We start from the raw sequence: 23,527 nt of genomic DNA, 5'->3' as shown, positions 1-23,527 counted from the left end.
GTGTAAAAATTCGGATTTTTCGACTTTGCCCCCAGTGGAATCTTTTTTTTGCCCAAAACCTACATATTTTGCCCCAAAATCTTTAAATGTTGTTCAAAACATCCAAATTTTGTCCAAAAACTTCAAATTTTGCCCAAAAACATCCATATTTTGCCCAAAAAATTGCTACGTTTTAAAAAAAAATTCACCCCTGGTGAAAAAAAATCTTGCTTCTGCCGGTGCCTGTGAGCGAATCCAATAATAATCTAATAGTTGAAATTAAATATGTTTTGCTAATATTACTTTTGTTATAATATATATAGAGATAGAGATAGAGATAGAGAATAGAGATAGAGATAGAGATAGAGATAGAGATAGATATAGATAGAGAATAGAGATAGAGATAGAGATAGAGATAGATATAGATAGAGAATAGAGATAGAGATAGAGATAGAGATAGAGAATAGAGAATAGAGATAGAGATAGAGATTATTATTATTATTAGACAAAATTTCGTTGTTGGTCCCTAAATTTTGTATTAGATAGCATAGGTGACCTTTATCTATTTTTTTGACTTCGTTAACCTCAAACTATTATATTATTTCATGGATGACCCTGGACTCAACGGGCGTTAATTTTAACCTGTTAATCGAGATCACATGAGAAGCACATGAGGGTATTTTTGTCATTTTACACGTTCTCTCCTCCCTTTTTACCCCTTCATCTCCACCTTCATCTTCATCTTTTACTCAAATAGCAAACCCTAATTTTTATCATTAAACCCATATCAAACCAGAATCCACCCAAAAATTTAATCCACCCATCAATTTAAACCACGTATCTACAATTTTACCAATTAACAATTTTAAATATATTTAAGAAATCTTTCATGGGAAGGAATCGAATGAGTACAGTATATAAACAATATGTATAAGCCTAAACTCAATTTATATAAAACATATAATCTTCTTAATAATATTAAATAGTACTGCTCTTGTACTGTTTTTGGAGTATACTCCGTAATATATAGCTTTCATTTGCCTTGCGAAAGTGGGTTTGCTCCGTCTTTTTAAATGGCTATACTGATTTCGTTTTATTACCAAAAGTGTCGTACTCCACTTTCAATAATTCATAATTTATATACATAATATTAACAAAAGAAAATCATCGATTAAAATTAAATATTCACAAGTGGAAAAACATAAAACAAACATCGGTTTGATTTGATTGTAATTTGGATTTAGATATTTTGAACTAGGATTTCGATTGGAATTTTAGACGTCAGGTCTTAGAGTTTGTGATTTGATACTGTAAAATTGATAACAATCAGGGTTTGATATTTGGGTAAAAGATGAAGATGAAGATGATGGAGTTAAAAATAATATGTAACACATAAAACGACAAAAATACCCTTACGTGATTGTCATGGGATCTCATTTAGCGGGATAATATTAACGTCAGTTAAGCTCAGGGTCATCCGTGAAATAATATAATAGTTCGAGGTCAACGAAGTCAAAAAAATAGATAAAGGTCACCTATGCTATTTAATACAAAGTTTAAGGACCAACGACGCAATTTTGTCTTATTATTATTATTATTATTATTATTATTATTATTATTATTATTATTATTATTATTATTATTATTATTATTATTATTATTATTATTATTATTATTATTATTCCGTATTATTTTGGGCAAAAGTTAGCATTTTCTTAATATTAATTAGTTGTTCTTTAAAAAAATCTAGGTTTTGGCTTAGAAATTGTTCTTTATTGCATTGCAGATTGATTTGTATGTAGTCATAATACCGAGTTAATAATAATATATATACAACTAGGTTAAGGATATGTGAATTCACAGGTATATTTAACAAGATATGTAAAGATACTTATAAAAGAATGACTAGCATACGACCCGCGTAAAAATTCCAGTGAGTTTGTAAGGGACAATTCAAATATCGAATTGTTCGAATAATACGAATTTATAAAGTATTTTTCAGGCTGTTCAGAAATCAAAAAAAATATCACAAGTAATGTTGAATTAATGATAATAAACCAGACAAGTTACAATCGAAATCATCAAATAACGGGAGGTTGAAATCCATAATATTGCAAAAAAAACTTGACTTCGTAGTTAAAGATATGGAGTGAAAGATAATATTAAAGATACATATATTGACTTGAAGGAAAATCGAAATCGAAATGTTTATAATTACAAAGATAGAGATATGGAGTGAAACAAATTAGAAAAAATATAATTAAAATTAAAGACTAAAATAAAATTTTAAATTCGAGCTGTATTAATTTGACTTGGAAACAGTGGCGGAAATAGCATGGGGCAAGGGGGGGCAGATACCCCCAGTCGATTTGCAATTTTTAGTGTAAAAATTTTGAGTTTTTCGACTTTGCCCCCGGTGGAATTTTTTTTTTTGCCCCAAAACCTCCGTATTTTGCCCCAAAACCTCCGTATTTTGCCCCAAAACCTTCATATTTTGCCTAAAAACCTCCACATTTTGCTCAAAAATCACCATATTTTTCTCAAAAACCTCCATATTTTACCAAAAAAAGTTGATTCGCTTTAAAAAAAATTTCGCCCCGGGTGAAAAAAATTCCTGTTTTCGCCACTGCTTGGAAAGTAAATATATATACTCAACTCATATCTTGTACATTATACAATTAATATTTATAACATTAAGATATTCAAAATTTTCAAACTAAATTTGGTTTTCAATTAAACCAAAACTGAACCGAAATCGGTTTTGCTCGATCGAAAAATCAATTTTCAAAGTCAATTTGATTTTTTTCGATTTGATTTCGATTCGGTATTCGGTAAACGGTTCAACCACCCTTACTTCGAATTAGTAACTGCAAGCATAATGAATCAAGAGCTCACTTAAAAATTAGTAATGGCAAGAAAAAAAACTATCATGTGAACTAAAGAAAGTAAAGAGAGTGTCTGTTTATTTAGAAACTCATAATTGGGGGTTTCATAAAAAACGTGAGGACAAGTGAGCATGGGTCCAAAAAGTGAAAAATAAGTAATAGAAAAATTGGAAAGTGGGTGGATCAAAGAGTTTTACCTGGACGTAATCAGACATTCAAATTTTCTTAGGCCAAGTGATAACATAATAGCTAAAATTCTCACTAATATCACTCAAAAGATAAGAGCATTTTAAGCCTCGAATCAGTCAAATTCACAACCAAATGGTTAGCCAGAATTACAAATTACAATTCTTGTAACAAGTTACCATTTACATATAAAATGATTCAACACTTCTTAACGCCTTAATTCACAGCTATTTTGGTATTTAAAGAAAGAACACCATATCCAGTTACATGTAACATGTAATAAATGTAAAAAGAGAACTTTTCAAGGTTCAGGTGACCTACTCTTGAAAACTTGAAAGAGGTTATCGTTGATAATGAGGTTATTGTTGATAAACCGTGAACGTCTGAACTCGACGCGTATAATAAACTCCGACAAATGTACCATAAGGTCCCAATTCTTGTGAACTCGAACACTATGATTTAAACCTGTACTTCAAATATGCCTCACGTTTAGTAGCTTCATTCTTCAGCTTAATAATTCTTCGGCTTCATTATTCCCTTTTTTCCTTTCAACCAAACTGCACGCATAATAGTATACATATACATATACATATATGTACATATATACATACATACATACATACATGTATACATACATATATATGATATATATACACATATACATATGTATATACATATATTTATCCCATGTACATATATATATATATAGGGCCAGGATCAATGGGGAAGTAACCAATCGGGGGGAAGCGGGGAGAAGCAAAACTAATTTTATTTTTTTCGTTTTTTGAAAAAACTTTGTTCACGAACATTATAGATTGGATGAAAATATGAACATTTAATAAAGACACTTTGTGATAAATGTTTTTATTCTGGCGGGAAAACGCTCGAAGAAGTAATATATAACAATTATCGTGTTTTTTCGAGCGTATGTTGAGGTTTTAGCTATTGGGGTTTAGATATTAGGGTTTAGATATTAGGGTTTAGAAATTTAGGGTTTAGGGTTTAAGATTTAGGGTTTAGATTTAGGATTTAGATTGAGTTTTTAACACGAACGGTTTAGAGTTTAGGGTTTAAGGTTTGGTGTTTTGGGTTTATGGAATAAACCCAAAACACCAAACACCAAACCCTAAACTCTAAACCGGGCTAAATTTTACTTCACAAAACATGGAAAAAAAACGTTCATATTCTTCACGAACAATATTATCTTGAATGTTATTTTTGTCGATCGTTTTCCCGCCTAAATAATAACATTCATCACGAAGTGTCTCTTCTAAATGTTCATATTTTCGTTGATCTTGATGCCGGGGAAAAAAAAATTCAAAAAAACGAAGAAAAAAAAATTGCTTCCCCCCGATTGGTTACTTCCCCATTGATCCTCTCTCTCTCTCTCTCTCTCTCTCTCTCTCTCTCTGTGTGTGTGTGCGCGCGCGCGTGTGTGAGATAAGCACATTTTTGTAGATAAGTATATTTATTTTTTTGATTTACATCAAATTTAGCCCAATTCAAGGTTCGGAGTTTGGGGTTTAGGATTTCCGAGGTTGGAATTTATTGTTTAGATTCTAAAAAAGTAGTTTTTTTTAAAAAAAAAAATAAAAAAATCAATTATCATACATTTGATGTAGGATAACTAAATATGAGGTTTTTATTTTCTAACTTCAGCCCGATTTAGAGTTTAAGGTTTAATATTTGGGGTTTAGATCTCTAACCCTTAAACCATTCGTCTTAAACGCTAAATTTGCTAAATTTAAAGCCTAAATCTAAACCCTATCATCTAAACAATAATATTTTTTTTAACTACTTTATTTGAATCTAAACAATAAATAATAACCCCCAAAATCTTAAAACCTAAACTTTAAACCCTAATTTTGATGTAATTTAAAAAATAAATTTACTTATCCCAAAAAGTTGCTTAGCACTAATACCAAAACAAGTTTAATTCAGTTGTGAACACTTAAAAGATACACCATGAAAGATTGATGTCAAACGGAAGTTGAAAGATGATCTCTCTTGAGAGCGTTTGAGTTTCAACTGAAATAATCGACTATGTGGAGCAATCAGGTCATAGTTGTGATTCATTTATCGTCTATATTCGTCATTACCGTAATAAATAGTCGTAGATGATTTCATGAGAGAAAAAAGAGAAGTGGATGTTAATATGAATCAGATGGATAACAAAGATGTATAATGATAATAAATAGTCGTGTGTGTGTATATTATATATATATATGTATATATATATATGTATATATATATATATATATATATATATATATATATATATATATATGTGCGTATATATATATATGGACATTTAAAAAAGACACTTTGTGATCAATGTTATTTCTTCGAGCGTTTTCCCGCCAAAATAATAACATTCATCATAAAGTGTCTTTTTTAAATGTTCATATTTTCATGTGATCTTAATGTTTGAAAAAAAAAATTACTTCCCCCACTTCCTCCCAAAAAAAAGTGCTTCCCTGTATATGTATATGTATATGTATATGTATATGTATATGTATATGTATATAGGGGCAGGATCAATGGGGAAGTAACCAATCGGGGGGGAAGCGGGGGGAAGCAAAAAAAAAAATTTCGTTTTTTTTTGAAATTTTTTTTTCCGGTATCAAGATCACACAAAAATATGAACATTTAGAAAAGACACTTCGTGATGAGTGTTATTATTTAAGCGGGAAAACGATCGACAAAAATAACATTCAAGATAATATTGTTCGTAAAGAATGTGAACGTTTTTTTTCTTCATGTTTTGTGAAATAAAATTTAGCCCGATTTAGAGTTTAGGGTTTGGTGTTTTGGGTTTATTCCATAAACCCAAACACCAAACCCTAAACCCTAAGCTCTAAACCGTTCGTGTTAAAAACTCAATCTAAATCCTAAATCTAAACCCTAAACCTCTAAACCCTAGTATCTAAACCCTATAAACCCTAATATCTAAACCCTAATATCTAAAACCTCAACATACGTTCGAAAAACACGATAATTGTTATATATTACTTCTTCGAGCGTTTTCCCGCCAAAATAAAAACATTTATCACAAAGTGTCTTTATTAAATGTTCATATTTTCATCCAATCTATAATGTTCGTGAACAAAGTTTTTTCAAAAAACGAAAAAAAAAAAAAAAAAAATTTGCTTCCCCCCGATTGGTTACTTCCCCTTGATCGTACCATATATATATATATATATATATATATATATATATATATATATATATATATATATATATATATATATATATATATATATATATATATATATATATATATAAGCAAAAGAAATATATAGTGATAAAAACCTGGATATGATGTCACGAACTCGTGTACGAGAATCAGCTGGAACGTGTTTAATGAGGCTGTTATTATTATTATCAGTACAAGCAACAAATGCATCAAGATCCATCTTACAATTAGCGAATCGTTCGTCAAGAAAAAAATTGACAACATCATTAGCGACACCCTGCTCTTTGAACTTGTTCCCATACCAGTGCGCTTCGCCCATTTCGAAATCTATAGGACTGTCACGCAAGAGCAAACATAACATACATAGTTACACACTAGTGTAGTGTAGTGTAGTGTAGTGTAGATAAAAGTAGAAAAGTGAAACATTTAAGCATAAACCAAAAAGTACATACATACCCTCCAGTAAAGAAAAGGAACCTTTTTGGGTTACTTGGATAATGATCTAGTTTATCCGCGCATGAATTGAACACCTCAAAAAAATCCAACTCACCACCACGTAATGCCCGAATACCTGAGAAACAAGGCGAAACTGAATAAAATAATGATCATACCCTACAAAGATACAACATTAAAAAAACAAGAGTAGGAAGCTAACATCGAAGGTGAGTCCGGATTTCATCAAAATCACTAGTAGTTTCAAGCGTTGCTGTTTTTTCTAAAGTACCCATTGTTAATATGCCTATAGCGTTCCTCGGATTAGACTGCAAGAAAACAATTCTGACAATTAGTGATACGAAACAAATAAAAAAAATAAAAAATAAACAGTAGAACACAAACTTGTAAATTGATGGATCGAGATGGAATTAATTTGGCCTCTCTTCAATTTGAACATATAATCAAACATACATGGAAGAGATCAAGGGATAAGCCCTAGACAAAATTACGCGGATAGTACAATATGTCACGGATAGATAGTTTGATGAAAAGAAAATGAAGATATTTAGATCTAAATGTAAAAAAGAAAGAAAGCGATTTTAACAGATCAACTAACGACGTTAGCGATTTGGACTATCTGTGAAATGAGTATAAACTACAAGGACTATGTAGATAAAAAAAATGATAGTTTGACCATCCGTGAAATATGGTACAAACAACATAGACTATCCACGTAAGTTTATCTAAGCACTAATCTAGGGATAAGTGGATAGCGGAAATGGTAAGAGCTAGTAAGCAAGGTAACTGTTTCGGAGCCCGGGCCGACCGACAGGTTAAGGGCAATGGGCAATGGCAACGAAAACAAAGAGGGAAAATATGCCCAAAAAGAGAGGTTTTTTTAATTTCACCAAATTCGAGGTTTAAAGTTTAGAGTTCAAATTTTAGAGGGTAGTATTTATTGTTTAGATTCTAAAATTAGTTTTTTGAAGGGAAAAAAATTCACTTATTATCGAGTTTCCTTTTTTGCAGAGCCAGTTATCATGTATTTGATGTAGGATTACTAATAACCGGATACGATGTTTCTTTTCTGAATTTAGCCCGATTTAGAATTTAGAGTATCGTGTTTACTGTGTCTAGAGTTTAGATCCCTAAACCCTAAAAACAAAACCGTTCGCGTTAAGCGCTAAAATTAAAGCCACATCTAAACCATAAACTCAAACCCTAACTTCTAAGCCCTAAACATTATTGTTAGTCCTTTTTCATTAGTATTTAACACTGTTTCATTAGTTTTGAGTTATTTTATGTTATCATCGGTGTTCCAAAAATCGGCCAACTCGGTCGAGAACTCGGGGAGTTCTAGGTTTCAAATTGTTGTCGAGTTCTCGGAGCCATGTACAAGTTTGTGGGGGCATGTGACCCCACTCAAAAATCATTATATATTGTACATGTGAACTTCTTATTATATATATATATATATATATATATATATATATATATATATATATATATATATATATATATATATATATATATATATATATATATATATATATATATACTAATTGACACAAAATATTTGGTCATATTATGCCTTGATCATTGTAGTTTTACCTAGGAAGAATTTGAGTCAAGTGCGATATAAATAAAAGATAATAATTGTATCCTTTAAGGATAAAAGTTGTATGATGGTTAATATATGGGGGCTTCCATTTAGTATAATAATAACTAAATAAAACTCACCCAATTTTTTTACGGAATTTATATGTTTTGTCGCTATGAGTTAGGTTTCTCCATCATCACCGTTTAACTCGAAATAATTTTTCGAACAAAACGCAACTAATTATTTTTGAAACAGAGGTTTTTTTTCTAAAAAATATTTTGGATAAATTATTATATACGGAGTATATAGCAAACAAATTCAACTAATTATATCAAGTAAATAATTAGTGCAAGTGGTACGTTTATAAGTTTGTAAGGTAGAAAACTTGAGTTCAAGTCCTCCTACCCTCTTTTTTATTTTTTATTTTTTTGTTCACAATTTTTTTTCTCATTTCTTGCTCAACATTAATTTTATAAAAGACATTAAAATATTCCAACGTAACGCACGAGCTATTATGTATATTTGTTTTCCTTTGAGAGAGATAAACAAAACAATATAACGCATTATGATATCATTATTTAATCTTGATAGAAATAAAAAAAAAAAAAAAAAAGAGAGAGAGATAAAGAATCAGTAAAAAGAACGTTACTTTTAAAAATAACGTGCTTTCTTTAAATATAGTGTTTTTTAAATTCTCAAATGTACAACATTATTATTGTACAACATTATTATGTATGTATATAATAAGTAGTAAATATATGTAGGGATTTTGTACATAAATATCGTTTGATACTACAAGCATGTAGCAAACAACGTATATCCAAATGCAACCGTCGCAATGCGCGGTCTAAACTATTTCTAGTTCTATACAATTTAAGTTAGATCAATTGGTAGGGACCCTTGCTTTTATATGTACTCTCTCAAGTTCGAGGTGCACTAACTATATTTTTTTTAACATAGTTTAATTCATATTCATTGCTTCATATTTGGACTTCCAAATTATGGACTAATCCATATTCGTTCTTCTTCCTTTTGGACTAATAATACTGATCTGTATATACGTATTAAAATATGGACTGATCCATTCATTCTTGTATATAGGTGACTGGTTATGTTTACATAAAAAAAAAGTGTTGTTTATCATCATCAAAATTTTGAATCTTAAAAATATAATTGGAATTCACTCAAGATAATCATCTATTAAATTGTGCAGGACAATTCTATTAGAAAATATTTGATGTTTTTTTCCGTCAAGTAAAATTTTGTGACTCAATATATTTTAGTATTATTTTGTGACACCACTAACCTAAAATTATGGCTCCGCCTCTGTCAGGAGGCATAGGATCTGCCTCTGCAGTGTATCAGTACAACACGAGAATCACGACTAAGCTAAACAAAACTCGACAAAACAAAGGTGAAAAACTAAAATATTCTAAACAGCATAACATATCCTTGGGTTGCAAAGGGTGCAGCTCAAAGATTTGATTAACTTAAGAAGCCGAAAGATAGAAGCTTGGATTAGTTAATCACGTGTGCCAATCAATTTTCTTTCCTCTCGATCTTGTTGCCACCCATTCGAAAGTTTTGACTTGTATTTCGTTAAGAGCTATCGGTGAGTTCCAACATTTATTTTGGAATACCATATTGTTCCGATTTTTTCAAATGAGATACGCACAACTCCACATTGAAGCTTGCCAAATTTTATTACCAAAATCCGAATGTGCGTTATTTGTAGTTGCATTTCCATCGAAATTTCATGCAGACTTAGTAGAGAAAAATTACCCAAATTCCACCATTTGAAAACACGTTCCCAAACTTCGAAAGCATGCTTACAAAAGATGAGTGAGTGATCCACGGATTCCAAATCGTCGTCGCAAAGCGGGCATTGCACACTATGAAGATCGATACCCCTTTTGTCTAACTCGAGTCTAACGGGAAGTCTTTTCTTTAGCGCTCTCCACACAAAAATTTCTATTTTTTTGGGCACGAGACTATTCCTCAAAGTATTGGTTTGAGAGCTGCACAATGGTAGAGTTTGATTGTCGAGTTCAACCGCTAAAGTCCACTTTAAAAACACCATTAGACGCCATAGACCAATGCCATTTATCCACCTGCGTGCGATCAAAAATAAAAGAGGATAATAACAAGGTTAGGTCTTCGAGTTCTCCAGCTGTTCGTCCAGTAGGTGATCTTCTCCAATTCCATGCATAACCTCCCTCAGGTATACGATCAAGAACAGTTACATGGGCAGATTGTTCTAGTCTATATAGTCGAGGGAACATCATGCATAATTTGTCTTTGCCAATCCAGTGATCATGCCAAAAGGAAGTATTACTCCCATCTCCGGTGACTTTGGTGAAAGAGCTTTTGAAATGGACATGGGAGTCTTCTATAGCCGAACCTGCTAAGATAATATTTCGCCAAGTACCTATTGTCATAGAGTGAGAGAGTACACTATCCGACAATAGGCTACCACACAAACCATGAATACTTCGAATTATTTTAACCCAAAGTGAGTCGGTTTCGGTTTTAAACCTCCACCACCACTTCCCCAAAAGTGCCAAGTTTTTATTTTTTAACACCTCGATGTTTAAACCCCCATTTTCGTAAGAGTTTATGACATTTTCCCATTTGACCCATGACATTTTGGTCCCTGAACCCGACCTGCCCCAAAAGAAATTGTGCCTTACACTCTCAAATAGTTTAATCACACAGGCGGGGCACGAAAAGAAAGAGCGAGAAATAGTACAACGGTAGACTCGTGAGAACCGCTTTAATAAGAACTAGCCTTCCCTCAAATGACATCGATCTCATCTTCCAACTCGAAAGTCTACTATTGAATTTATCAAAGACCGGACGCCAATCCTCAAGTTTTTTCATTTTCGAACCAGTGGGTAGACCTAGGTACGTGAAGTTCCACTTTCCAACTTCGCAACCCATATGTTGAGCTAGTGAGGTAAGTTCTCTTTGATCAATCCCAATCCCATAAGTACAACTCTTTTGAAAATTGACCTTTAAACCTGAAGCAAGCTCAAAACATTTAAGGAGATTCATAAGATTTGAAGCATTTGATAGACTCCATTCTCCATATAAAATGGTGTCGCCGCATATTGAAGATGCGAAATTAGTTGTTCTTAAAATATTTCTAGGTTTTGTGTTTCAAATTGATCTTTATTGCATTGCAGATTGATTTTTATGTTCTTATATATATATTGAGATTATATATAATATATATAATTAGTTTAAAGAAAGGTGAATTCACGGGTTTATTTAAAAAGAGATATAAAGGGACTTATAAAAAATGACTAGCCTAAGACCCGCAAAATTTGCGAGAGGATTGTAAGGGATAAATCAAATATCGAATTATCCAAATAATACGAATTTATAAAGTATTTTTAGGTTGTTTAAAAATCAAAACAATAATAGAAGTAACGTTGAAATAATAATAATAATAATAATAATAATAATAATAATAATAATAATAATAATAATAATAATAAAAAAGAAGAAAAGTTACAATCGAAAAAATAAAATAACGTGAAGTTGAAAACCATAATAATGCAAAAAAAGCTTGACTTTGTAGTTAATTTTTTAATCGAGTTTTCCGTAGATTACTTCATGATTCTTATCTCCTAGCGTCTTGATGAATTGTATAGAGAGTAAAAGATGTTTGCTTTATTATTAGTATACTTGAATCTCGTTCAAGGTAATAGCGCATACTCTATCTGTTTGCAATAAATTAAAATAAATAGCATTAGAACATTACATGAAACAAATAGTTCACAAGTGTTTATTATCAAATAATGTTGAAAGATGTAACATTGTGAATGACGAGGCAAAATTTATTACAATCACCTAATGTAAAAAATCACCCATAATAGATAACTTGTCAATTTGTAATTGGACATATCAAATGATCTCCTTTTGTCTACAAAAGACTTTCTAGAAAATGTGTCTCTTACATCTTTTTTTCAAGTTATACATATCACATTACTGTCACAAAGGCATATACAATACAGATGACTATTGTGCAAAAAACATGAAACAAACGTTTAATTGATGAATTCGAAATAATTCTTAATCAAATTTCAAAGCATGCTTCGCAAGGCATTCCAATTGGTCCTCTTTTAGTCCCCCTTGCAAGGTTTTCACCAAAGTGTCCATAATAACTGTTAACAAATTAACCACAATCAGTGGCGACTTTAGGTGATGAGGTACGAGGTCCTGTGACACCACTAATTTTTCGAAATTTATCACAAAATTTTTATTTTTTTTGTATAGGACACCACTAAATATAATAATATGACCCCATAAATTTTTAGGGATTCTATCTCCAATCCTTCATCATAAGGATGTCAATGGATCAGGTGAGGGCTTAAGATCATATCCATATTCATTTAGTTTTTTTATTATCCATATTCATAACCATATCCATGCCATATTCATATCCATTTAAATTTAGTTCAACCATCTATATCAATATCTTGTGGATTAAGCAGGTTAATGGATATCCATTAAATATTTAAGAAATCTTATAATATTTTCAAATATGCCATTAATTGATACTGCATATGAACACCCTTATATTTTACAAGTATTATTCAATTTTATGTTTGTTTTGGGCGGGACCCGAACCGACTCGATTTGACCCGACGCATTCAATATGTTATGCAAGAAAGTTAACGAATAAATTTTTGGGACTCCATTGAGTTTTGATCCTAGAATCGCCACTGACCACAAGCTTTCTTTAACTCCCACACATATAGTTAATCCTCATTATGTTTGGTTGTTATGACGACTTTTTCAACAACAAAATAAGCAGAGTAAAAACCAACATCAAACCGTCCAATCACGATTACATCTGCTAATCTCTAGAATTATGATTTGTCATCATTTAGTATTACTACTTACTAGTAGCCGACTAGATACGTACTACGTGCGGCTGAATATGTATTATAATGCTCACTAATAGCCTCGACGGTTGTAAATAAAAATAAGGTGTATGTTTGCTGTTGAAAAAAATAACCTCCTATATATAAGTAGGTCCCACAAGCTATTTAATACTCTCTCCCTCCCAAATTAACAGTCCATTATTCTATTTTGGAATGTTCCGAATTAATTGTTCACGTCCATAAATGGAAAAAAATAATGTGATAAGTCTTTTGTGCCCATGCTTTATGCATTTATGACAAATAGGTAAAAAGTAAAGGGTAAGACTGGAAAGTAAACAGAAAAGCACATGTGACAGGTACTTTTTCTTATACTGTGTGTTTTTTGTCTGAGGACAATAGATTTAGAACGGAGGGAGTATGTTTTAGACTAGTGAAACATTGATGGGCCAAAGCAAGCACACATGGTAGGTTGTTGATAATGGCATCGAACATATGTACAAGGAGATACGATCTACAATCGCCCATAACGTACCAATATTTATGTACGCTTTTTGTTTCATATTCTCGATCAGCACACACATGAGGTCGAAGATTGATCTGCGCTGTCATTCATATGCTAAAAGGACGGTATCGCGGTTTTGCTAAATTTTGTGGACACCATCTTTTCCCAATGCACCGTGTTTTGGAAATGAACCAACAAATGACGCAACAAAATTTGCTATTTTTACAAGTAACGGTGCCAAAATGACATTTATTGATATATTACATAAAGTAAAATAATGAACTGACCTAGTGGAGAATAAAACTAATGATAACATTATGAGAAAACTACACTACTAAAATAGGTTAAGAAGTATTCATTTTGGTTACAAAAAATAAATAAAAGTAATACCAACATCAACAGCAATTCTAAATTAAGAAGTATTCATTTTGGTTACCAAAAATGATCGGTATATTCATGTCACCATTTCCTTAAATCATGTTCTACAAACAAAACGACATGACGTGTAGATATGTAATACGGAGTACATGTTAATCTACAACCCAATAATAATAATAGCAACAATCATGTAAAAACAAATTTAAAATTATGAAAACGGTATATAAATAGAATCTGGCCAGTAGATTTTATTCTGTTGGCAATAGCTTAAATACTAATTTGAGCCTCCTCTACAACCATAGCAACACCATATCCTTATCTCTCTCATTCAAACATATTTCTTGTAATTATCAAAATGAGAATGGTGGTACTGTTTATGATCATATTTTCCGACTTATTATTCGGGTTTTCACACGCACAACTTAAAGTAGGATTCTATAATAAGGTGTGTCCTAATGCAGAGTCTATTGTTGCTAATATTGTGAGAGATGCAGCCAAGTCCAATTCTCATATTCCTGCTATCTTACTCAGGCTTCACTTTCATGACTGTTTTGTTGAGGTTTTTTTTTTTTTTTTTCTCCATCTTTATACAAAATTGCTAGTTTTACTTATGAATAATTAATTAGACGAACAAACATTATCGGTACTCTTAAAATCCGTGTTTTAAACTAAATATAATTACCGTAAAAGCATTTTTAGCATATACTTTTGATTGATGAGTTAAATGGGAAACGTGTAGGGTTGTGACGGGTCGATTTTGATAGACAATGGAGGAAAGTCGGAGAAAATGGCATTTGGGCATCAAGGGTTGCAAGGGTTTGATGTAATAGAGAATGCAAAAGCAAAGTTGGAAAGTGTGTGTCCTGGTGTCGTTTCGTGTGCCGATATTGTTACAATGGCTGCAAGAGATGCGGTTGCTGCGGTAAGTTGAAGTAAATAAAAAAACAGTATCTACCTCTGTATGTTAAAATGAGATATTTTTTACTATAGTTTTTATTGTTGATGGTAACTATATGTATTTGGGCAGAGTCGTGGGCCCGTATATCAAGTTGAAACTGGAAGGAAAGATGGTTTCGTGTCCGATGTGAAATTTGCTGATAGAATGCCTGATGTTAAAGATTCAATTCAACTACTAAAACAGAAGTTCATCGAAAAAGGCCTTAATGAGAAAGACCTTGTGGTTCTCAGTGGTAAATTCTCTCTTTATATTTGTAGATTCATTAGTTATTGATTTTCTCATTCTTCATAATTCGTATACTACAATAATTGACTTGCACACTACAAAATGGCGGTTTACCTCCGTGTCACAATAAAAGAAAGTTAACCACTTAACCGTTAAGGTAAGCAATTAGTATGGCGTATACCATATAGTTCTTCTATTTATATGAATGTGTAGTCGTTAGACCAAGTATTTTAGTTATCGACCTCATAAGGATCATATTTTGTAATGTTGTGAATTTGACGAACTGAACAAAACATTAGCAATAGTAAATTTTATAATTATCTAGGATAAAAGAAAACGTATTGATCATAGCATTTACTAATTCTGTAAATGTACCAACTTCCATCTGCACGTTATTTCTTGCATGAAATGCTTTTTTCCTTTGTAATAATTGAGAATTAAGTCTTTTATTTCCCTTCTCTGTTACTCAAAGTGTCTAAATTTGATATATTTAGTACAAGAGGTTCAGTTTCAGACGTTTAGTTTCATAATGTAATCTGTATATTGAACATGTTATAAAATGTATATATTGTGCAGTTACATGCATTGTATATTAATAAAATCCTATAGCTACCTGCATTGTCTTTTTTATAAATTCCAATACTTAACAATTTGGCTCCTTTGGGGGGTTTTTTTTTTTTAATATATTTTTCACCTGGTTGAGACGGTAATATTTAATGCCACTATGCCAGTGTCCCCACCTTCTATTTTTTGGTCAAAAAAATATAAAATATAAATATAGGAACTTCCTCATCAATTTGTTGAAGAGGTTTATAATGAGAATATATACAAGGACCACACATACTAATGGCCACAACAACTTGAATAGGATAATCACCAGATATTTAAGAAGTATTAAAATTTGTAAAACCATTCCTAATGTATTAACTTTTATTTAATAATAATTTCAGCTGCGCATACAGTTGGAACAACCGCATGTTTCTTTGTCCAAGACCGCCTCTATAAATTTGGGTCAAGTGGAGGTTCAGACCCAAGTATAAACCCTAAATTCCTACCTAAACTATCATCGATGTGTCCTGAAAACGGGAGTATCAATGACAGGATACCAATGGATCCTGGAAGCGAAAAGATTTTCGACACCAAAATCCTAGATAACATTCGAAATGGTTTCGCAGTCCTACAATCAGATGCACAGCTAATGGAGGACCCCATAACTAAGGGAATAGTGAATTCATATTCTGGGGGAGGGTCGTCTTTTGAGGCGGATTTTGTGAAGTCAATGGTGCGAATGGGCCGACTCGGGACCAAGACTGGCTCTAACGGGAATATTAGACGTGTATGTAGCAAATTTAATTAACTTAGAATAAAAGAATTCACAATATGAATTCAAGTAATGCTACTTATTTTGGCTATATAGTTATGAATAGATGATATCAGTTGAGTCAACATTCGAAAACTGAAAAGTTTTGATGCATAATGTTATACTATCTATTTTCTTAGATGTTATTTGAACTTTTAGTATTTGGGATTCATACTTTGAACAAAAGTTAAAGCATTTTACATGAGTAAGAAGGCAGTTAAAGCAAATAAGATGCCTATTAAGGAAATAGGTAGTGATTATCAAGTTCAGGATTGTTGCTGATACCTAATTAATGGTGCAACGAGTTTACACATCTTCACGCCTGAAGAACACAGTTGCTGATATCTGGCAATTGAAGTTCAGAACGTTTCTTTATGGAGACACCTAATTGCATTCCAACAGAAACTAGGGTTTCGAGAGATCTGGCACTATTAGCCAAAAGGTCCTCATCTATGGCTATCGAGTCCTGCAAAATCATTAACAATATATAATGATGTAGGTCTTATCCCTTTATATGTACCAACAAATTGGAAAAATAATGAACAGTGGGATACTAACCTTTTGAAAGACACAAATAACTGTACTTCCACCAAAAGAGAAATAACCAAACTGCAATAGAAATGGGAAAAAAAAAGCAACGAATAAATGAAATGAAGAAAACGAACGTAAAAAAGCAGCAGATTTAAGTGATTAATAATAATGTTTGAACCTCATCTCCTTTCTGCACACAATCTCCATTCTTTTTAGTGAATGTGATGCTGCCCACCATTGTTGCTCCAATTGCAACAAATGCTACCTACACTCAAATTTTAAATGATATGTTGCATCAAAATTTCAATACAAAGTTGTCTTGATCTATAATCACTTTTTTCATCATCATCAATAATAAAAATGTTGAGAAAATTAATTTAGCTCTGGCACATTAACGAGTTATATTGACAGACCTTGCCGAAATCTGCAGTTGATATAATAGATACAGCCCGCTTGTTCTCTGTGAAAACATTGCAATACTTGCTATTCACGGCAATGGGATTAACCTATAAATTAATCAGTTAAGTAAATTTTAGGTACACGTAAAAAAACTTAGAGAATCAGTATAAGACAAGCAAAAAGTATTAATTATACATACGGTATATAAGCTTCCAGGAATATCAACAATCTGCTCAATAGTTCCAGAAACTGGAAAATGGAAGCGATGGTAATCCTACAATACGTAATTTTTATAACGTTAGATGTGTGATGTTTTACTTGCCATGAAACGAAAAACATAATCACTAAAGTACACAATCAAAAAGCATAAATGAAAAAAAGAAGCTATCTTTCTATGAATAGAAGCAACCGTATACCTGGGGCGCCAAGCGAAATATCACCAGGGTTCCATCAATGAAATCATTAGAGCATGGAATATTACCCAAAAGACCTTGGATTGAAAACTTTTTACCCTACAAGTAATTACAAGGAAACACAAAAGTTTACTCAGCCATACTAAATGTGGCAACCTCAACCCATTTACTATTGGATGTGTCAATTTGGGGTATGTCTTATCTCAAACGAATTGAATATAGAATATTAGCTAGAAGGGGAACGGGTCAAAAGGTTTAAAGGGTCACAAAGTTGTTTTAAGTGTATACAACCTCCAAAATCACCCTTTATTCAAAGATTAAAATACACTTTTTTGTAACTGTAATTAAGGCCTTAATTATCTAAGAAAAGATGTGCAGTGTTTTTGGCATACAAGTGACTAAATATACCTTGATCCAGAACCTGAGACTTTCTTCAGCGGTTCTAAAAGCCATTAAACGACAATCAGCAGCGCACACAGCAACATCGTCACATCCCATACAGGCAATTGGGCGCGCTTCAGGTTTCAGCTCCCTTATAAAAAAATCATTAAAAGTCTGCATATAGCCAAAAAAAAAAAAAAAAAAATTAGACTACAAACTACAAGAAAAACCTTATACGTTTACCCGTAAAGTATGTTTAGGCAGTATATGAATTAACTTGATAGGTAACTTACTTTAAAATGATCCATTGGGTACTTGACTTCAGCCAAATTGATTTGATCCTAGAAATTAAACAAGTCAATTCAATTAGAAACAAAACAACAACAACTTATTAATCTACTGTCAATACAAAAGCAACTAAGCAAGGCAATAACTATGCCCATCAAGGTTAAGTATCACAGATTAACAGGACTAAAAACTATAGCTTTGTGAAATTGGAAAACGGTTGAATATAGATGAATGAATTAGAAGGATATCATAAAAATTAAAAGGATGGAAATGGATAAAGACAATTTAACTATGAACATCAGCTTCCAAATATACAGAAGATTCATCATTTCAATAAAAAGAATTCATCTTGCCTTAAAGAATTCAAGGAATGCTGGTATGTCCTTAACAGATTCAACTGAATTCATTTTCTTTCCCTGCTTTTCAGATAAGTTCTGCAATATTTCTTTTGCTCCTGCACACATCAAATCACCAAAACCATGAAAGTTCAGATACATTACGGACCTCGTAAAATATACAGAGTAGCAAAAAAAACATACCTTTGTCCATAATGCCAAGCCCTACTTTAGATTGATAAATCGCTCTCATTGATAAAATAATCTTTCCATCAATTATCTCCTCTACAAGCCTCTTTTTTTGCCGATCATAGACCTAAATACCAAAAATGCAGCTGCTTAGATGTCATCACCTCAACAACAATAGAATAATAAAAATTTCAACTAAATGTAAAGACACGACATTATGAAGATACCACAATATATGAAGCACTTGAGCCAGAGTTCAAGCCTACATCATAGGTTGAAACATGAGCCCATTCAGATAGCTTAAACATCCACCTTAAAATAAAGTACATAACATTGATTTTAGATCATGTACCATAATTAACTATCATAAAAACAAAAATGTAGATAAATAAAATAAAATTAATATATACTCCGTAATTAATTGTGAAAATGATATTTTACCCATAAGAAGCCTGATTTTCAGTTAAAAAGCCTCCAGTCATAACTTGATTTCCAGTTCCTTCATCAAAACAGAGTGACATGTGTATCATTGAATTCAACTTATCAGAAATTTCAAGAAGCTCCCCGCAAACTGGGCAACAATTAATAATTGGCTCCCTGCAACAAAGGAACAATAATACAATTTGTATTAGGATCAGCTAATATCAAATATACTCCAGAACTTATGACATATCTTTTGAGTTTTTTTATTTTTTTTCAATTTCTAAATGCAAGACAGCACGGAATCATGTGGACATACTTTTCTTGTTGCATGGCAAGAAGTAAAGCCAGCTCATCCATGCTAACAACACCGTCTCCATTTTCATCAGCAGATTTAAAGAGTTCCTCTTTCTAGTAGAGAATAAAAAAGAAAGAGCTAATTAATAATGTAAAGTCAAAAAACTTAACAAAATAGTGGAATCAAATCATTTTAAGAATGATATCCAAATGCAAAAAAGACCATGTAGTTCAAAGTTTAAACCTTTTGAGCCGCGATTCGATTGCCAAACGCATCTACTAGTTCTGAGAACTCAGAAAAAGACAATTTCCCATCACCATTATAATCCTGCATGATTGCACGGTCACAGACACTAAAAAGTTGCTGGAATAAGCAATTAACAAAACGGCAAAGATGATCCAGGACGTACAACTATAGACAAGATGCGTCGAGCGAAACTTTTCTCTATTTCAATTGGGTCCTGCAAATGGATAAGTTAAATGACCATACAAATGTAAGCAGACATTAATGGACAGAAACAATATACATTTATATATCTCACCTCGACAGAACATGAAATACATAGTTTGCCAACCACTACATTGGATGATGATGGATCAACCAATTCACACACCTCAGTGTCAGAGTCCGAATCCTGCATTGCATCATGACCGAAAAAAAACGTATAGTATAAGAAACAATAGTAAAGGGATATCCAACTCCGCAACAAAATCTAAGAAAAAATTATGTACAATCAAAATGAAAAAACTTACTCGACTGAGAAATTCAAAAAGATCAATCTCACAATACCCAACAAGATTGTTCTTTGACAGTCTATTGGTCTGCATAGTAAGAAGACGAAATGAAACCCATTTATATTCAAAGAAATACTATCTTAAAAATGGTATCAGTATCTGTTACAAACCTCAAAAACTGATACTTTTGCGATGTGGGGTCCATCTTTTTCCAAAAGAAACTTTTTCTCCTGTAGAAGAATAACGAAGGTGATACCATAATGAATATCTTGTATTCTAATCTTATGCTCATATAGACAAACATAAGGCATCACATATAGTACAATGAAAAAAGACGAGAAATAGTTGATTGGATTAAACATTCAACTATTAACACCATAAAACTATAACCTCTAAGACCGTTCCCAACCATCATTAAACTTTCACCCATAACTGAGCGCCACCTCAGTATTTACTCAAACTTCCTCACATAACTGAAAGAACTTAACTCATGCCACTCATGACACCCTTCTTAGAATAAATGGACCCAATATGTATATTATTTATTATACCAATGTATAAATATTAAATCCAAAAGTAGAACCATTTAAAATGCAATTTCCATTCTCAAATATGTTGAAACATCACGAAAGTGAGGCCAGTGAAGTGAGGGTTAACGAATAAATGTGCCTGCCAATGACTTCCTCCCAAGAAGATTGAGAACCAAGTGAGAAGACCCACCATTGGGAATGGTCTAGAGGGTTGTTTAGTGATCAAAAGTAAGTTATATAAATCTTCAGCTACGATTGACAAAAATGAACTCAAAAATAAATGAAATTTATATAGATTCACTCACTGAATTCCATACAGGCTTTTCGGTCCTGCACATCATCCAAAAGCAACAAACATAAATTAAACATTAAACAATAGGTATGATTACAAATATCACATCCAACATTTATATACAGTGTCAGTAAACTAAAAGGCGTATCTATTGTCGCAGCGTGGAAAACTCAGGACAAACTATGATACCGGATAAGCGGTACCAATACGGGCATAAAAAGCAACAAACTTTTAATAAAATGTAGTTTGTTAGTATAATCCCTGGTCTATAGTTTGGGTACAGTCACAGAAGAGTTTGGTACCATTGTACCAACCGGTTCAAAACTAGTACCATATGGATATGGAACTAAATGGTGCTAAATTTACTTGTCCACCGATTGAAACTGAAATTTAGTACTCCCTCCGTCCCACTTAAAGTGTCCACATTTCTATTTTGGTACGTCCCATTTCAAGTGTCCAATCAGAAGAGGTTATTAGGACGGATGGAGTTAGTAGGACTTCTTAAAACTGTAATTGTGTGCAAAAAGTAAGTGGACACTTATAATATGACGGATGGAGTATTCAATAACTAAAGTGCCCTAATTTCATGAAATTGCTCCTATTGATTACATATAATTATACTCACTTCCAAAAATGATTAAAAAAATAAACAATAACGGAGGAATTTAAATGTATACTTACTGTTCAGAAACATCAGTACGAAAAGTCTGCTCACCAATTGAAATACAAGCAAGCCACTTGTCTTTAAATTGCATTTCCGCCTAAACAAATAAATAATAATATAATATTTAATAATTAAAACAGTTAACAGAGTTATAGTAGTATAGAATTAAAACAAGATTACATTCTTGAGTGAGTAAAGCAATTCCTGCGAAATCATCGTGATCGTGGAGTCTAGAATGGTGAGAAGTGGCGGCGGTGGTGCGACGGTGCAGGTGGAATTTGCGTTTGATTCTGTCACGATACGACGACGGTTGTTGCTTTGAATTTGAGGAGTCACCGGTGGTGTTTGTAGATTCATCAGACGGAGCAGATTTTGAAGTATTATGACCCATTTTTTTTTTTTTTTTTTATTTGTTCGTGCGTTTGTAACTTGTATCTGGAAACGTTGTTTGGTTTTGGGAATTTGATTTTTGAGAAGGGAAAGGAGGCCTGAAAGGGATTATTATTGTGAAAAAAGTTTGAATTTTATGTTGACTAAATTAGAGAGTAGTTGAGAATTTGAGATTATGAAGATGGTGATATATGTACACAACTATTTTTTTACAAGTAAATAACAAAGCATGCTTTATAGTGTTGTAAAAAGTGATTATGTACATATCACTCCCCTTATGAAAATGACATCTAAAAAAGCAGTGATGTATAATTTCATCTTACAACAAGCACAAAAACAACAAAAAAATACCACATTAGTGGTGTATTGACTTGTGTATAGAAGAGGTGAGATGTAGACAATCTTTCCCGTATTTGAGACTAAAGATAAGTCATTTATTCACTCAGAGTAAAAACACTCTCAAAAGTAAAGAAAGTCATCTTTATCTCTATTCGAGTATTCGACAGATAAAGAGATTACTTCCGAGTTGACATCCGACCAATAAGTCGGAAACTTTATAAAAAAAATAGTAAAATAAAATTAAGACGCCATAAAAATGGTAGAATCAAATTCCTATGAGTTTTAAATCATGCCTGGAATTCCATTTTGGCTATAAACGGCAATCAAGACGCCAATAAATCGACGTTTGATGTTGACTCAAAGATAAAGCCGAATAATTTCATCTTAATAGTATGAAATTGTGATGTTACGGTGACCAGTTCTGATAAAATTAACGCTCTTTATGGAGACAATGTTTACGGACTTCTCTTCTAAAGTGAATGCTAAACACAAGTAAAAAAAATAATAAAAAAATAAAAATCAAAAAATCGGTAAGGGCGAGTCGTTTTTGTTGCAAGACCAAGATGATGATGAAGTGGAGGATGATTCGTTTGGTTTGTTGCAAGATGAAGGCTGTGTTTTTGGGTCGATGTTTTATGGAGGCAAAGGAGCATAAAAGGAAGATGTGTTTGTCTTCCAATCATCTTAAGGTTTAGGAATTTCATCTCGTACTGTATAACGACCCGTCA

General features: G+C 32.2%; 2 protein-coding genes and 1 pseudogene across 2 annotated transcripts; 1 reads left to right on the top strand and 2 right to left on the bottom strand.

The window, feature by feature from the left end:
- Positions 1-3,164: 3,164 nt before the first annotated feature.
- LOC139885788 (26S proteasome non-ATPase regulatory subunit 4 homolog) lies at positions 3,165-7,003 on the bottom strand. The gene is made up of 4 exons (XM_071869543.1): positions 6,902-7,003; positions 6,703-6,817; positions 6,363-6,581; positions 3,165-3,607 (listed from the first exon to the last, which is right to left on the bottom strand). Exons 1-4 carry the CDS (start codon positions 6,972-6,974, stop codon positions 3,556-3,558), a joined length of 459 nt encoding a protein of 152 aa, XP_071725644.1. The 5' UTR covers positions 6,975-7,003; the 3' UTR covers positions 3,165-3,555.
- A 7,411-nt stretch (positions 7,004-14,414) lies between these two features.
- On the top strand, positions 14,415-16,700 carry LOC139849830 (peroxidase 43-like). The gene is made up of 4 exons (XM_071839451.1): positions 14,415-14,612; positions 14,793-14,975; positions 15,081-15,243; positions 16,187-16,700. Exons 1-4 carry the CDS (start codon positions 14,415-14,417, stop codon positions 16,591-16,593), a joined length of 951 nt encoding a protein of 316 aa, XP_071695552.1. The 3' UTR covers positions 16,594-16,700.
- On the bottom strand, positions 16,652-22,552 carry LOC139885787 (phosphatidylserine decarboxylase proenzyme 2-like; annotated as a pseudogene).
- Positions 22,553-23,527: the final 975 nt, after the last annotated feature.

This window comes from Rutidosis leptorrhynchoides, chromosome 1, assembly GCF_046630445.1.
Source record: "Rutidosis leptorrhynchoides isolate AG116_Rl617_1_P2 chromosome 1, CSIRO_AGI_Rlap_v1, whole genome shotgun sequence".
Taxonomy (NCBI): domain Eukaryota; kingdom Viridiplantae; phylum Streptophyta; class Magnoliopsida; order Asterales; family Asteraceae; genus Rutidosis; species Rutidosis leptorrhynchoides.
The sequence above is the reverse complement of the archived record's forward strand: the minus strand, read 5'-3'. Positions and strand labels throughout refer to the sequence as shown.